We start from the raw sequence: 17,235 nt of genomic DNA, 5'->3' as shown, positions 1-17,235 counted from the left end.
CAATATGCTCATCTTTAATGTTTTTAAGGTATAGTATTTACTTGAAAACTGCGAGTGGAGTTAAATTGACTATACTCACTTTATAATATTTCCTCAAAACTGAACAAGTTCGACCTGTTATTTTATAATTTAAAAAAAATGTCCAAAGTTCAACAACCTGTAATCTTCTGAAAAATCAAAGAAAATCAAAATCCTTGTCACATGCACATCTTTAATACCCATACAAACACTTTGTAAAAAAAAAAAGTAGGTCCTCACTTAAAAACTGGGAGGAGTTGGACAAATCATGTGCCCCCATATATAGCATCCAATTTCAAATAAAGGGGCAAAACTCTTCTAAGATGGGTTGAAGCGGATCAGAATTGCAACATGAAGTAGAGTGACCCACACAGTTAGGTTTCAGATTGGTTTGTACTAGAGAAATAGAAATAAAACCCTGAATGGATGGCCGGACATCACTGTACCATTGATATATCCAGCATGTCCAGTCCACAGGCAGGCATATAAAAATTGGTACGGCAGACTAATCTTTTAGATATGCGCATTTAGTTATGCATATAGACAAAATAATTTGGGATATCTAAATGCCATATCTATACTAACTTCAGCTATCCCTGCACTACATAGTTAATAATCAACCAGTCTTATAGTGGTGAGAGTGCAACAGTTAATGAACAACCGGTCATGGCGACTCGGTGGTGAGAGCACTACATAGTTAATGATCTTCTTTTAACCTTATACTGGTCTGCTCTTGACAAACCATTTTGCCATTAATAACCTTTGCTTCAAGTTTGAGCTTATAAATATTCACAAGTCAAGGGTTATTACTAGTTAGTGTGCGGTAATGAATCAATAACCCTTGACTTATGAAGATGAAGCTTATAATGTATTATGGCATGGACAAAAATTTCAAACATTTTAGCTCGCCTAATCTGAGTATCTTATCAAAGTTTATCAGTTGTGTAGTAGTTAAGGTTGTATGGACTGTGGATATCGGCCTGGCTAGCTCGGTGGTTGGATTTGATTCCCAGTCCAGTCATAAATTTTTCTCCTCTCCTACATTATATTTAGTTCTGTTGACCACCCCTGGACTTCAGGTTAAAGTCCTGTCAGGGGCAAAAGAATCTGGGTTTTGTGTGTCTTCGAGGGCAAAAACAATTTAAGGAGGGAGGAAAATGTAGTAGTTAGGGCTATATAGATATCTGTCTGGATAGCTCAGTGGTTAAAGCACCTGTCTAGTAATGCAGGGGTCCAGGATTTGATTCCTGGTCCAACTGTAAATTTTCTCCTCTCCTACATTACAGATTATTGTCCAATTCTTCTCCAGAACAATTGAGCCAATTCCAACCAAACTTGGTACAAAGTTTAAGTGTGTGAAGAGTATCAAGTTTGTTAAAATAAAGAAATGGTAATTACACTCTTCCAAAGGGAGATAATTCATGAATATTAAAAATTGGGTGCAAGGGCGTTTAAAAAATTCAAATGATTTGAACATAATTTATAGCATCAAAATACATATATCTTGGGTCATAATCATAGGCAAGGTTTAAAATCTCATTAGCTTAAACTTTTTTCAGAATTTCGTAATCGGAATTGACAGAACACCAGAGTACCCAGAGGCCGGTTTACACAACTTATACTGTATTTACTTTATAGGTATCCTGACTTTGTACAAAAAGGCTAAAGCCAAAAACTGAATGAAATTTGCTAGAAAAGTTTTTTCCCCAGTTTTGTTTTTTTTCAATTTCAAACTCCTGACCAATCCATCACATTTAAATGCCCACTAAATACTTGTAATATTTGCTTTAAAAAACTGAAGTACAAGTATTTTCATAAAAAGAAACAAACTTAAATTACAATTTATAAAATCTAAATTTATTTACATTCTAGTATACATGTGACTACAAATAACTATTCATACAAAAACACATCATTTATTCATCTGTCTATCTTTTACATTGTAGTTGATCATTTTTCTCTAAAAATTGTCCTTCTCTTTAAATGACCAAATAAATCAGCACTGTGGAAATGTACATTATAACTTAGAAAAAATACGCTCTTTAAAAAAATTAAGCTCAATAAATAAACATACACCATTTATAGTACTTGGAAAGACTTATTTAACAACTGAAATTGCACTTTTTTGAAAATCAGAGACAGCCCTCAATGGAGCATGCTCGATATGACAGCACAGCACATGTTGTCACACGCATACCCAGCACACACAACAGTGCGATAACACAGGTAAGAGCTGGGTCTGCGCTGGACTGGAAGAAGAACTTGTCTTGCATCATTCTACACAGTTACTGTTTTGGATGATTTAACTCGGTCGCCATACAAATCTATTTCAGTCTCCTTCTGGTCCAGCCAATCTTCGTATGTATCGCCGGCCCGAGTTCTGCCTAGGGACCGAAGATAGGCCCTCAAGGCTCCTGGGCCTCGGTTGGCAGCAGGCAGATCATCTTTGTGTCGTTGGAATTCTACTTTCTTTTTCTCCAACTCCCGCTGGGCTAACCACGTCTCATATGACTGTGACTTTTCCGCCTCCAGTCGTTTTCTGAAACCATCAATACATTAGGATTAATTGTGATCGAGATCTACATTGCAAAATAGTTTAATAAGGCAATTAATTTGTTGTTAATTGAATTTCAAAAATTATAGCAATCATATACATGCAACAGTTTACAAAAAGAAAAGAAGAATTGTGAGAATTATTGTGTTCTGAGATATAACAGAAATCTTTTGGAATATATCTTTTAAAACAAGATTTGTTTGTGAAACACTGATCCCCCCCCCCCCCCCCCAAATTACAATAAAGTGGAACTGTAAGACATTGTATTTTTTTCTTCGAAAAAACTAGGTTAAGGTCACAAAATCTGGTATTTTTGAAAAGGTCTTCTCACAAAAAATGCACATGCTTATTATAAATCCAGTATCTCTTACAATTTGAAAGATATGACTTATATTTGAATTTTCAAAAAGGAGGTCAAAGGTCAATATTTCAGTCATCAGATCAAAGATTTTGGTATCGATAGAAAAGTCTTGCCACAAGAAATACACAAATGAAATATGAAAAGTCTACTTCTTATGGAGTAAAAGATATGACCAAGGTTAAAGTTTTTTGCCATAGACGGACTAGCCAAAAATCATATGCCCCCTAATTTTTTATTATGGGCGCATAAAAAATATTGCATATATAAACTATATATAATGTATTGTAATCTCTTCCTCCTTATGATATAATAATATTCCACATTTGCGTAGTTCATTTCTTATCACCTGAAAATGAGTGCTAAACTTGATGGAAATGATGAAAGTTTCAATCATACAGTAAACAGTATTACGGATATATTGAATTTCTGGGGATCGACTTGAATTGTTCAAATATATCCAAAGTTCAATATACTAGCTATTTCAAAAATGCTACTGGAGATTTACTTTTACTTCAATATAACAGATAGTTCAATATCTAGACAACTTCAGTATAAGTGGAGTATGTATATATGTATATATATATATATATATATATATATAAGTTTATTCATGCAATATTTTAAAGAAATATATTCCAAAAACAAAAAATTCTCAATAATTTTTGGGAATACCCATATACAAGAATGTTTCTATACAGCAGTACATGTATGTCCAAATTAGTATAGCTCTACAAGTAAAATATCTACATTAAGTATTGATTACAAGCCAATATCAAAAACTTTGTAGCGTCGATACAACTATATTAACACATTAATGCACATCCAAATTTCTTTTTAAAGATAAATTGAGTTAAAATCATCTGCAAAAGCGTTAATTAGAAGAAACACCAGAAGATAATAAAAACGTAGTCCTGTCCCCGCACTTCTATATGAGCTTAACTATTGAATAACTACGGACAGACAAACATACCTTCGCAGCTCAGGGTCACTAAATCACAACATACATGTATTAATCATCATCAAGTACACATGTAGAATACCTCTAACGGTAAGTTTTGACTAATGTACTAATTTATTACTGTACTAGTACACACGACAAGGGAATAGACCGCCACTATGAAGGAGAGGATGAAAAAAAAAAAGAAAACTTTGGAGCAAACACTGGAGAGTTTGAATTCACAGACATATTACCTCTCCCAGCTTGAGTGGCGTAAAATAAAGGAAATAAAGAGTTATTATAATTCATGCAGTACTGTTGTATAAAAATAAAAGAACACTGTATTCAGAGAAATCCTGGCATGATGAAAAATAAAATCATAAAAAAGATATAGCTTACATTCTCCTAGACATAGCTACAGCATATATTCATTGAATATTAATGATTTTTTAAAACATTCTAAGGAAATGACAATTGTATAATAATATTAATTGATACACACATTTGATACCAAAATAAGACTTCATTTACTTTTAATCATCATAAAATTCATTGAGTGCAGATTTATTATTCATCATAAAATAGCTGTGGAAGTAATATTTGACGCGCATCATCTTTAAAACTTAATCCTCCATCTTGATTTTCCTTCCCTAAAACTGTTTATCATATGCTGTAGGTGAAATTGTGTCAATTTCCACAACTGTTTTGTCATTTGAGAACCAGCCCAAATTGAATTCATTTACAGTAGAGTAAAAACTTGCATCAGAAATGATGCCGTATAAACGCGTTTAACAATTACGGTTTACTGTGTGTGTGTTAATTAAACATATGCAGTTCCAGAAGAACAGTCCTTCATGGTTTAATTTGACAGCTATGAAAGAATGTTGTTTGATATATATTACAAAAAAATTGATGTGATTTATGATATCTTCAGTAACTGTAACAGTTAGTCAGTGTTCTTAATTCATTAAAAAATCTCCAACACATCGTCATTGCTTTAGAATAAAATATTAAATCAATTGTGTTCAAGTTTACATGCATTCAAAACTTACACTGTATCAATGATTATAAGCTGACAATAAAACAACAACAGCAAAATGGTGATGTCAGAGAGCTTGTTTATTTTAGAATCTACTGTAGCTCTACAGAAAAATTAAAATACTTTAACACTGCATGATGATATTTTCTTCATTATTGTATCTATATAGAGAGAGAATTTATTCATCTTAAAATATCAAAGGGTGTGTGTGTGTGTGAAAATAAACTTGTTCATTTCAAAATATCTTGGGGAAAATTTATTAAAATAATCACGTTCATATCAAAATCTGGGGGGGGTTGGGGTTGGGGGGGGGGGGGTTGGGTTGATGAAAATAAACACGTTCATTTCAAAATCTCGGAGGGGGAGGGGGGATTTTATAATCTATGGGGAAAATGAAAATACTTTCATCTTGATGTTAAATAACTTCGTTCTTTATTGTATCTAGATGTATGTAGTATGTACATGAACATTTGTACACTGATTGATTAGCTACATTATATTCAAATGAAAGGAAAGAAAATAGGCACAGTAAAACACAGTCATTGTGAACCTCCAGGTTTTGCTGTCATTCTGCAATAAGCGTGAATTTGTTATATAAGCTTGTCCATTATAAGCGTGTTTTACGGTATCTGGAAATAAGAAAATCTGCCGATTTATTGACACTGGGAATGAATCACTCAATATTGTGGAAATAAGAAAATCTGCCGATTTATTGACACTGGGAATGAATCACTCAATATAGTGTATATAGAATAAAAATGGAGGAAACTGGATTTTCTTGCACTCTAAACAGAGAAAAGCTGCTAATTACAGATATTACAACAGTACCACAGCACATACGACAGAACACACGTTATATAACTCACACTAATGAAGAATAGTTTTCACTTAGAAAATTTAAAGATATATATGAAGTAGAATAACCCAATTTTTAAAAAAAAAACAGCTTAAATTCAGAAAAGGTTTTTCTAGCTGAAAATAAACTACTTGTACTATTGATACTGCACACACTACAGATGAAGGACGATGACGAACAGAAAACACGGGATATTAGCAGTACAAAGCAGTGATTCTACTCACTCTTCATTTCTTCTGCATTCAGAAATTTAATGTAAAGGAGTTAATGCATGCAAGGTTACCACATAAGACAATGTAGTTTAAACATCCCAACCCCAAACTTTCAATATCATACATCCTAACTCTGGAGCAGGGCTTCATTTTGAAAAATTAGTGTTACAATTTTTGCATTGAATATGCTATATGTTTCCTTTTTTATTCTGGATCATATTAGAAATTGACTTCTGAATGGAACAGAGAACCATTGTAAATCTATACTTTAAGTCATTGCTGTGTTATGAAAATTAAACATTTAAACAGTGATCACAAATTTCGGGTAGAAGTTCTCAGGTTAGTAAACCCATTCCAATGTTACTTGCAACAGAGGGAAATTAAAATAACCAATTCTTTTTCACAGAAATTAATTTTTCTCTTATATCAAATTATGTGCCTAAAAAGACTGCTTTGTCGTACAGCCCTAATCAGGGCGACATATTGAGTGGGTACATACCGTTCCTCCTCTTCTTGTCGTATTTTCTCCTCCGCCGCTCGTTTGATATCAATGGCCCGCTGTTCTACAGCTTTTTTCTTCTTTAACCAATCATCATATGACACACTTGATTTCAAACTACAATGATACAGGGAATTTCCTATATTGTTCTTAAATTACAATTCAATATCTAAGCATAAAATTAGATCAATTCAATCATTTTATCCCACCACTTATTAGCATTAGTGAGCGGATCAAAGGATTCCATTCTAATTAATTCAATTACAGTATATTTTAGTAAACATGATGACAAAACATTAAAATGGAAGTGTAACAGGAAGGGAGAAAACGAATCTCTAGTCAGGTGCTCTACCAACTGAGTTATCTGGCCAGGTCTGGTGATCAAACCCAGCTGCAGACTGCTACCGAAGAAATTCTGTGAGTTAGGAATTCAATGATTCTCTTTGTTAAATAACTTTTTCTCTTGTGTTTCTTTCATTTCTAATAAATTTACACTAACTTATATTTTGATTTTTCATATTTTATTACCATATAAGTTTAAAAACAAAACTCTGTTAAATTCCCACCTTGATTTGGTTTTTTGTCTTTCTTCTCTTATCACAGGAAGTTTGTAGTTACCTGTAAACATCAATACAGTTACCTATAAAAATTGACAGTGAAATGAGAAGCATTCATTGTAATATGTTAATGTGAAATTCATAGTTAGCTGTAAATATCAACACAGTGAAATATGCATGTACTCATTGTAAAGTTAATTATGTATATCAAATGAAATTTACTATGCCTTGAAGTCTAAATTTCACATTAACAAATTATCTGGTAATAAAATGTTTATCAAACAGAAAAACACTTATTCTTATTCATAAAACTCAACATTTCTCAGTAACTTTAAAATTAAGATAACTATCGGCCATAAAACATACCATCTTCATCAAAACCATCAGCATCAATCTCAAAACTCTCCTCTGTTCTTTGTCTCTCAAGTGTTTTAATTTCTTCCTCTGTAAATCCTCGATTTCGAACTTTCTTTTTAGGAGAATTTAATCTAGTGCCTTCAAACTCTCCTGGGGGGAGAATATTAGTCATGTAGAGCTGTAACTTATTTCCCTTCATCCAAACTGGGAAGGCAGAGTCAAAAAACTGATGTGCCATGCGGTCTGGCTCCTCGCTTGGTTTTGTTCGCTTGGCTCGCTCTTGCCAGCGGAAGAGGAATAAATGTCGCTCACAGCTTTTATGATTAAACTTTGCTGCTATGGACAATGCTGTAGCGCTGTCCTCATCTTCTGCATCAATGTCAGCACCTGGTATCAAAAACTTTGCTTGAAAACCAAAACTCAGAAAAGCATAAATCATATATTGCAAACATTATGTTCCCTTAATCATATCATTCATAATTGATCAGATATTCAAAATCAGATTTCTTGTAATTTCCTTTTAATTGGTGCTCATTGTAAATTTAAGTTTATTTGCCCTGATAAAATCAGCTATATACCTTTCAGCTTATTTTAAACAACATACAGATGCACATGAAATTAAAAGGTCAATACATGTATGAATTAATTTTTTTCAGAATAATGTGTTCATAATGGTCTTAAGTTGCTACATCTTTATTGCACTGTGTTTCTGGAAACAGAATCTTTTTTTTTTTAACAAAATAATCTCAATATTGCCACATACTTTAGATGGGAATTAAAGCCTAGTTATCAAACTTTTTCTAAAAGAATATCCACAATATTGCCATGCCCTTGTGAAGGGAACAAAGCCTTACTAACCTTTCTCTAACAGAATATCCATGATATTGCCACGCCCCTCTGAAGGGAAAGGGAACAAAGCCTTACTAACTTTTCACTAACAGAATATCCACGATATTGCCACGCCCCTCTGAAGGGAACAAAGCCTTACTAACTTTTCACTAACAGAATATCCACAATATTGCCACGCCCCTCTGAAGGGAACAAAGCTTTACTAACTTTTCACTAACAGAATATCAACGATATTGCCATGATGACCCTGTGAAGGGAACAAAGCCTTACTAACCTTTGTCTAACAGAATATCCACAATATTGCCATGCCCCTGTGAAGGGAACCAATGCCTTACTATATATATATAACCTTTTTCTAACAGAATATCCATGATATTACCACACCCTGTGAAGGGAACAAATTAAGCCTTACTAACCTTTCTCTAACAAAATATCTACAATATTGCCACGCCCCTGTGAAGGGAACAAATGCTTACTAACCTTTCTCTAACAGAATATCCACGATATTGCCACGCCCCTGTGAAGGGAACAAATGCTTACTAACCTTTCTCTAACAGAATATCCACGATATTGCCACGCCCCTGTGAAGGGAACAAATGCTTACTAACCTTTCTCTAACAGAATATCCACGATATTGCCACGCCCCTGTGAAGGGAACAAATGCTTACTAACCTTTCTCTAACAGAATATCCACGATATTGCCACGCCCCTGTGAAGCTGCCACGTGAAGGGCTGTACGTCCACATGGAGTACAAGCATTCAAATCGGTTCCTGTTAAAAGTGAATCACATGGAGTACAAGCATTCAAATCGGTTCCTGTTAAAAGTGAATATTTTCTTTCAAAATTGTATTACTGGTATGAAAATTATTTTGCTAATAAATTCAGTAGAGTAAAAATTTGAAAAGTATTTTTAATCATGAATTGCTGAAATTATTTTAGGAATCTCATTTACATGTATGTTATGCAGTTGCAGTAAAAATGTGAGCAGAGAAGATTTTAATCAAATCAAATTGTTACCATTAGTAAACAAAATTGAAACATTTTGATATTGTTAAAAAAAATCACAAAAAATCAATACAATTATGAAATTCAGATGCTACCTGCTTCTATCAGTCGTTTGACTAGTTTTTCATGACCGCGGTGAGCAGCGATGTAAAGAGCTAGAAATGCCCTCTCCTCCAGCCAAGCTTTCTTAGCTTTCCTCGTCATATAGTCACTCTGTGGAGTTTTATAAGATGTAGGATTGGTTACACCAAGACTAAAAACCTGCAATAGTGATATGAGAAAACATCATAATATTAACTCATAGCTTATCTGTATATATTACCAACAAAGAATGCTGATGATAAATCAATTTCTGTAAATCTACTTTTATTTACATGATCTACAACATTCACAAGCATCACTCTCACAAAATTTTGTTTATGAACACAGTGTTCAGGCTCACTTGATGTCAACCAATGCCACCATGAGATTCATGAAGTGTGGCAGGGGCTAGGAGAAGGGGAGGGCCTTCATGTTCACAAATTTAAAGCTGTTTTGGTTGTAAGTTTCACAAGAACAAGACCAAAAGCTGTTCTTCTAAATCTATTAATATTGCTTGTTGACATTGCATCGACTCATTGTTGGGTATGGCACTCACCCAGTCAATGTCATTGAGAGAGGCTGCCTCAATGAGCTCTCTCCACATTGGCCAAACTCCGAGATTCAGTGTGGCACCAGGAACAATGTCATTACTACGGATTGTTGAGTTTTGCAATAATTCACCTGTAAATAGTGTATACATACGTATCAACAAGAAGAAGGAAAAACTAATAAAATGCCAAACATTTACAAAACTAGACACATATAGGTCTAACACATGTGTATATGTAAAATTACCTGCATCTAGATAACTGATTTTTTGCATGTGAACAGGTATTCCTGCAGCAAATTCCATATACCGTTTTAGTTCAGATATTTTCATATCCCCTGAAACATGCTTCAAAGGAAATTTATCGTCTGTAAAAAGTCGAACTTGAATGTCGAAATGTGTACGTTCTCGGCCCGTATGGCCACGACTGCGAATTCTTGAACCCATATCTTTAAATCAACGACAAATTTACGTGTTTACATGATTGAATGGAACTATTTTGTAACGTATTGAGATAAATTAAATTCTACGACCGTTTCTTCATTCTTCCATATTGTTTACATAGAGACGAAATAGTCCCGCACAAAAAAAATATACCTGAATTTTTTTTCTGATAAAAACGGAAAACCATTTTATCATAATCATTATCTTAAAATAGCCTAGTAAATTTTGTTAAAATTTGTATGTATTTTAAATATTAAGAAATTAGCAATGATTTGTAATTATACTAATTAAATGGTTAAATTTTGTAATTTCTTTGATTTTTGCTTACATAACTGTACCGCAGTTAATACCACAGTCAACATCCGCTGCAGAGATGATTCGAACTGTGTGTGGAAGAATTTTGTCTGCAGCAGTAAGTATAACCTATTTGTGCAAACCTGAGAACAGAAATGCATTTACTTTTGTAGAGAAAGTCCTAATGGATACAGAGATATATATACTTAATCAGTAATTTAAATGAAATTGAAAAATTGGTGAAGGTCACCAAAATTTGTGCTGCAGCAGTACCTGCTGTAATGTCAAAATAGTCAGTTGAGAAATTTTGTCCAAAAAGTTAGTTTTTGAGCATCTGGGAGTAAAACTCAACACAACCTATTTATAGCTACATAGCTATAACGGAATTGGAAATTATGTAATTGTAACTTCCAAGTATGTTCAGTACAGTATTTTACAATGTATTCAACAGGTGTTCAATAGTTTATTGAATAGGGTCTCTCTTTGAATTAGTTTGGAATTTTGCACTTACTAACCTTGTCAACTAATGTCAAGATAATATGTTTTATGGCGTGACCGTGTTTGAGGGCGAAGCAAACAAATTTTGGCATTAGTATCTATATCCAAAACAGAACGAAAACAACCCGAAGTTAGCACGAGGACGGAGCTGTATCAAAGCATCCTAATTTTGGATATTTGATCCACCTATATATTGAACGCGGGAAATATAACGCAATTGATGTAAACAGTACATTGTGACGTCATATTCAGCGTCGTTATTTAGGAAATTTACAAACATAGCGTTTGAACCACAACAACAAACATGGCGTTAATGGTGGAGTGATTATATATGATTAAGAAAATAAGATTTACATGCTTTTACGAATTTTATGTAACATCTCAGAACGACGCGAACTAGGGTAGATGAGATTCAAAATGGAGAAATACATGTCCACGCGATAGTATTCGAATCGACGCCATTAGTACCAAAATTTTCAAGTTCCATAGGTATGGTTTAATTTTTCATTGTTTTCCTATATTTTCCTTTTAAACATGTATATATGTGTTACCTATAGGGAGAGCTTTGCCCTCTATTATATCCAGTGATGTTCATGCGGATTTGATATTCTCTTATTGTGTGGAAGACATCAATGATGTGTTGATGTTTCCGATAACTAAATGATCACGTCTAATTTTTTACAGTCAGCTCAGGTGCGGACCTTCCACCGCACCACAGCAGTATCTGGATCACAGTCATTTGTGGTAAGCTCTCAATATTGGGTGTAGTTTTTTGTTTCATTTAATAAAAATCAACAGCTCTGTGAGTCTGTTGTTGGATTATAAGTACCTACGATTTATTTCATTTTTCTACTGTACAAGAAAAAAGTGAGTAGGCAATTACTTTGCATGGATCATTTCATTGATGCAGTACCTTAACTGCATTTAATTGGGATTTGCACTTATAGGGCTTGAGACTACCAGACTGATACATAATATAATTTCAACCAGTCAAGTGTTTTCTGGCAATGTGATTCATTAATCTCATCATAAAAATCTATCACTTTCTCCATATAATTTGCTGATCTTAGTCTCTCAGAAGTTTAAAAAAACTGACCATTGGACTGACTGGAGAATTCTAATCAGTCATGGACTGATGGGCATTTGCTAATTTTGAGCCTTGAATAAGACCTGTATATTATGCATCCTAATACAGCAATGTGCCCTGTAAGACTTGTGTTTTATGTTATTTTTAACAAATCTCACATACTTTCTTGAATTTCGCCCATAGGAATGACAAAATGATTTATAATCTTTTTTCTTTTCTTTTTGTAAATAATTATGAGTGTAAGGTTTGTTCTTGGATTTCTAATATTGTTATTTTTCTAATATTAATTGTTATTTTCTGATCCACAAATTTGCAAATTTAAAAACTGATTTCTCTTTGTCATGAGTTTGTTAATGGATTCAAAGATTTATCAACCATGGGTATTCAGTGAATTTATTTTGAATTACATGTAAATTATGATTTTTCTGGAATAGAATGATTGACTTTGAATAATTCTTGCTTCATGTTGATATTTCAGCACAGAGATTCACCAGAAAATAGTCCTAACACACCTTTTGAATTCACACAGGAAAATTTGAAGGTATTACTTATTACAGTGTGTATGTATTTATTTCCATGGAAGCAGACCTCTAATTGTAATAATGGTTAAAAAGACTTAGCAAGACACAGTTTTCAGTGGTTTGCAGTTTGAATATGCATTTAATGTTGTTGAATGTTTGAATATTAGTTGATTTATTGTCTTAGAATAAACATTCAAAGCAATGTTAGGTGCCATTTTGGTGTTGAAAATTTTTGCTGTAAAATTATGATTTACTAGTCTATTTCAACAATCTCATTAAAATTAGACTTGTAAATCCGCTCCTCTAGGATTGTATTGAAGCATATCATAGAGGAGTGGATTTACAAGATTTATTTTAATAAGATTGCTATTTCAATAATGGAAATAAATGAAGGTTTATAAACTTTTGTTATCAATATTTGTGTTAGAAAATCTATTCAGGGGCTCTGAAGGAAGAAAATTACATTACTGTCTTCCAGTACAAAATTTATTTCTATACAATGCTCCATCTTCGCCAGCCATGGAGACCAAAAACCCTTGGCTAGCAAAGATGTACAATGCTATGTATTCAATAGAATCGAAATCTTTATTTTGATAAACGTAGTTTTAATCTTATCAATGATTATGGTTAAGGTTACAAACAAAACTATTATAAAAGCAAATTTTACAACAAAATAAAATTTGTTGTAAATGTGTATTTTATAGACCAAGAAATGCTTTCACATGTTTACAATTAGTTCAGTTGATTTTAATGACAAATAACAGCATTGTAAGAAAATTTGTATGAATCACTTCTTTTACAATGCTGGCACCCATCATTTCCCGAACAATGACAACAAATCCACACGTCATTGTGTAAGTATGTAACTACTGTGCATGTTTTGATTTCAGAGGGCAGAGGTCATCATTGGTAATTACCCAGAAGGCCATGAGGCAGCAGCTGTGATTCCACTTCTTGATATTGCACAAAGACAACACGGTCAGAACATGCCTCTTCTGCATAGAATTAACTTAAGCATTTTTTATGTCCCTCATAATCATAAATTCAGAGGCATTTAGTTTTTGGTTTGTACATTTGTATGTTTTGTCTGCAAAAACTTTAACCTTGGCTATAACTTTTGAATGGATGGTGATAGGGCTTTCATTTTTCAAATGTGTATTCCATGTACCAAGACCTTTCTTTGGGGTACGAAAATTTTTGACCTTGGGATTTTTACCTTGTGATTTGATCTTCTTTTGAAAACTAACATTGGACGTAACTTTTGAGTGGTTAGTGCAAGGACTTTCATTTTTCACATTATTTATAAGCTAGTAACAATACAGGAAATAGAAAAGAGGACATTTTCAAAATTTGTAATGTTGATGTGGATAAGAGTCTAGTTAAACTAAAATGAATTCAGGGGAGAGAACTCTTCCAGGAATGATATCTTTATAGTGCTGTAGTAATTTTGGTCATGTTACATTGAATTATGGTTCTAATATATCTCTTGACTTTTTGTATTCTTTATCATTTTAGGATGGCTTCCTATCTCAGCCATGCACAAGGTAGCAGAAATGCTTCGCATGCCCAAGATGAGAGTGTATGAAGTTGCCACATTTTACACAATGTTTAACAGGTAAAACTTGTCAATTTAAATTTATCATGTATTTTTCATTGCAAGCTTTGTCTTTGAAAATAAAAAAAAAATCAAGATCTCCCCTCCCCTACATTTGGTAATGTAAAATTTTGTGAAATTGCTTATGAATATGCACTATTATTCTGTCTTAAGCTTGTGCACACATTTTTAAAAAAAAGAGAATTTTGTCGGATTTATTTTGATATACAGGGAGGGTTTCTTGCTTAAAACTAAATGTCAAAATTAAGGTGAACTATTTCATATAAAAACTGCTGATTCTTGATTTCAAAAAGAGCAATGAATGCTTTTTTAGCAAAGTCTCTAAAAGAGACCATATATGGAAAATTTTCTATAGCAGCAGGTGAGAGCAAGTCGTGAATGACATAAACTAAAGCATCATTTTACTGTCTTTACAGGAAGCCAGTGGGTAAATATTTTGTTCAGATCTGCACCACCACCCCCTGTATTCTGGGAGGAGTTGGGTCGGATGTTATACTGAAGGCAATTGAGGAAAACTTAGGTAAAAACCAACATAATATGTAAAAGAGAATTTAATGCATTAACTTTCCTTCCTGTATAACTGTTGCTTTGCTTTATACTAGTATTTCATAGGCAAATGTGCATTTGTCTTGGATATAATTCTATGTGTTATTCTATGAATTTACATAATTATATTTCAGCATTTTATGATTTACAATATTTGTTTATTATACAAATTTGAATTTGTTGAAAATTACTTCTAACTGAAATAGTTCATGTGGTCTTGGATACGTTGTACTAGCTGCAGAACTGTTGCTCGAGGAGGGGGGGGGGGTGATAGAGAGCTACAGTTCATCCACTAGTTTTGTATATTGTACATGTTTTGTTATCCAGGAATTAAGCCAGGTGAGATGACAAATGATGGGGAGTTCAGTTTGCTGGAGGTGGAGTGCCTGGGGGCCTGTGTAAATGCCCCCATGGTGCAGATTAACGACGACTATTATGTTAGTAACTTTGGTTTGTCAGAATAAAAAATACTTGACACTTTGTGATATTGATCAACTTGATATGACAAAAAAATTCTTCTCTTTAATTTAACTTTTTCTCTAAAATATTGCAACGCAGCATGTGCTTGAACATGTTACATCTTGGATAATTTATTTTGACCTTTTATTTCATAGGAAGACTTGACTGTTGATGATATTAACAGAATATTGAATGACATTAAACAAGGCAAAAAACCCACACCAGGGCCACAGTAAGTTCTGAAAATATATCCCATGTATAAAGAATTAAATAAAAGTTGTGTACAACTCGATTACGACAAATTTTATGTTTTGAGTGAAGTTGAAGTGTGCTGTTGCAGAATGGGTGGGCAGGTATCAACAATTTTGTTTGAGATAACTTGATACATGTGTTACATTTCATATTAGTACTTCATGTAGAGGGGGGGGGTTACAGATTAAGGGTTTAGTAACTAAACATGGATTACTATTCATATTGTTGTTTCCTTAAATCATATACATATACTCAAGGTTTAAGTATGACAACTTCATGAATACTATTCATGTTATGAGACTTGGTTATGTTGGGTTGGGCAGCTTTGATAATGTCTATAGAGATATTAGAGAGAAGAATTTTAAATTAAGTTTGGTGTTCAACCTCTTTTTCAGGAGTGGTCAGAATCACCGATTTGCCTCAGAACCTAAGGGTGGGTTGACCTGTCTAACAGAACCACCCACAGGGCCAGGATTTGGAGTTAGACCCGATTTATAAGAATAAAAATTCACTGACAATGCATGTACTGTTAAAATGTGGAAAATTGATGAAAATGTTCTGTGGCTGTTATGAACTTGTACATATTTTGTATGGTCTTACAGAAAACTGAAATAAAATATTCAAAACTCTTGTTGTGCAAATACATGTGTATAACTTTAGGTAACTTTCATATAGTAGAAAGCAAAATGGATGACATTTATTCATCCCACATGATTTTGATTCATGAAAAACAGGGACATGACTTAGGAAGGTTTTTGGGGAAGGTTATTTGAATGCCATATTGAACAAAGGTCTCTAAGTTTAACCCATACATGTATGTCTGTCTGAACTGTATACCTTGTTCTGCAGTCATCTTTGGTCCATTTTTTATACACCCGTCTTTAGATGGGACGTATTATGATACAGCGATGTCTGTACGTCCGTCCGTTCGGGGTTTTCTCTTTATAATTTCATTTCCCTTTCACTTCTCATGCTGAAACTTGCTGTGTAGCTTCTTTGTGGATCACTCTGGATCATACTGCAATTTTGATCCATTTCGACCTTTTTTCCAGGAGTTTTGCCCCTTTATTTGGAAATAATTATTATATGGAGGGTACATAATTTGTCTGCCCTACTCCTCCCACAGTTTTCAAGTGAGAGCCTTCTTATTTTGTGGAGTGTCTGTATGGGTATTGAAGATGTGCATGTGGGATGGATTTTGATTTTCTACAATTTTTGAGAAAATTACAGGTTGTTGAACTTAGTCTATTTGGAAATTAATATTCTATGGAGGGTACATAATTTGTCTGCCCAACTCCTCTCAGTTTTCAAGTGAGGACCATCTTATTTTTCTGGAGTGTTTGTATGATGCAAGGTTTTTTTTTCTTTCAAAGCAACAAAACATACAAAGTTATGAGAAATCTTGTCTGGAATTTAAAGATGTTTGTGGTACTTTCCAAACTATTTATTTTATTTAGGGGTTGTCATTGTAGTATACTGCAGTGACAGCGACATTTTTCCAGAGCACTATGGGTAATCCTTATTTTAGCTCACTTTAGCCGAAGACTCCAGTGAGCTTTCCTGATTAAATTTTGTCTGTCATTAGCATTCGTTGTAACTTTTCACACAAACCACTTGACCAGTTTCAATAAAACTTGGTACAAATC

At 33.5% G+C, this 17,235-nt stretch overlaps 2 protein-coding genes across 5 annotated transcripts; one reads left to right on the top strand and one right to left on the bottom strand.

Moving 5' to 3' along the window:
- Positions 1–1,859: 1,859 nt before the first annotated feature.
- LOC125664154 (uncharacterized) lies at positions 1,860–10,453 on the bottom strand. 4 transcript variants are annotated; one of them, XM_048896716.2, is made up of 10 exons: positions 10,122–10,453; positions 9,883–10,007; positions 9,341–9,506; positions 8,912–9,010; positions 7,400–7,777; positions 7,043–7,094; positions 6,477–6,593; positions 5,990–6,001; positions 3,904–3,921; positions 1,860–2,557 (listed from the first exon to the last, which is right to left on the bottom strand). In XM_048896716.2, exons 1-10 carry the CDS (start codon positions 10,318–10,320, stop codon positions 2,296–2,298), a joined length of 1,428 nt encoding a protein of 475 aa, XP_048752673.1. In that variant the 5' UTR covers positions 10,321–10,453; the 3' UTR covers positions 1,860–2,295. The 4 variants fall into 4 exon arrangements, with proteins under 4 accessions (XP_048752673.1, XP_048752674.1, XP_048752675.1 ...); XM_048896717.2 differs by lacking the exon at positions 5,990–6,001; XM_048896718.2 differs by lacking the exon at positions 3,904–3,921 and having other exon boundaries at positions 10,122–10,430.
- A 181-nt stretch (positions 10,454–10,634) lies between these two features.
- LOC125664156 (NADH dehydrogenase [ubiquinone] flavoprotein 2, mitochondrial-like) lies at positions 10,635–16,220 on the top strand. The gene is made up of 9 exons (XM_048896720.2): positions 10,635–10,729; positions 11,794–11,853; positions 12,675–12,737; positions 13,608–13,695; positions 14,233–14,332; positions 14,749–14,852; positions 15,206–15,315; positions 15,493–15,569; positions 15,985–16,220. The coding sequence occupies exons 1-9, from the start codon at positions 10,691–10,693 to the stop codon at positions 16,085–16,087; spliced, it is 744 nt and encodes a 247-aa protein (XP_048752677.1). The 5' UTR covers positions 10,635–10,690; the 3' UTR covers positions 16,088–16,220.
- The last annotated feature ends 1,015 nt before the right edge of the window (positions 16,221–17,235 follow it).

This window comes from Ostrea edulis, chromosome 1, assembly GCF_947568905.1.
Source record: "Ostrea edulis chromosome 1, xbOstEdul1.1, whole genome shotgun sequence".
NCBI lineage: Eukaryota > Metazoa > Mollusca > Bivalvia > Ostreida > Ostreidae > Ostrea > Ostrea edulis.
This window is presented reverse-complemented; position numbering and strand designations above follow the sequence as displayed.

Excerpts from the sequence above, each read along its gene's own strand:
- LOC125664154 (XM_048896716.2), bottom strand. The coding sequence starts at position 10,320 with ATGGGTTCAAGAATTCGCAGTCGTGGCCATACGGGCCGAGAACGTACA. Across the intron at positions 9,507-9,882 it reads CTCTCAATGACATTGACTGG|GTTTTTAGTCTTGGTGTAAC; the intron begins GTGAGTGCCATA and ends TCACTATTGCAG. Across the intron at positions 9,011-9,340 it reads CAAACGACTGATAGAAGCAG|GAACCGATTTGAATGCTTGT; the intron begins GTAGCATCTGAA and ends CACTTTTAACAG.
- LOC125664156 (XM_048896720.2), top strand. The coding sequence starts at position 10,691 with ATGATTCGAACTGTGTGTGGAAGAATTTTGTCTGCAGCA. Across the intron at positions 10,730-11,793 it reads GAAGAATTTTGTCTGCAGCA|TCAGCTCAGGTGCGGACCTT; the intron begins GTAAGTATAACC and ends AATTTTTTACAG. Across the intron at positions 12,738-13,607 it reads TCACACAGGAAAATTTGAAG|AGGGCAGAGGTCATCATTGG; the intron begins GTATTACTTATT and ends TTTTGATTTCAG.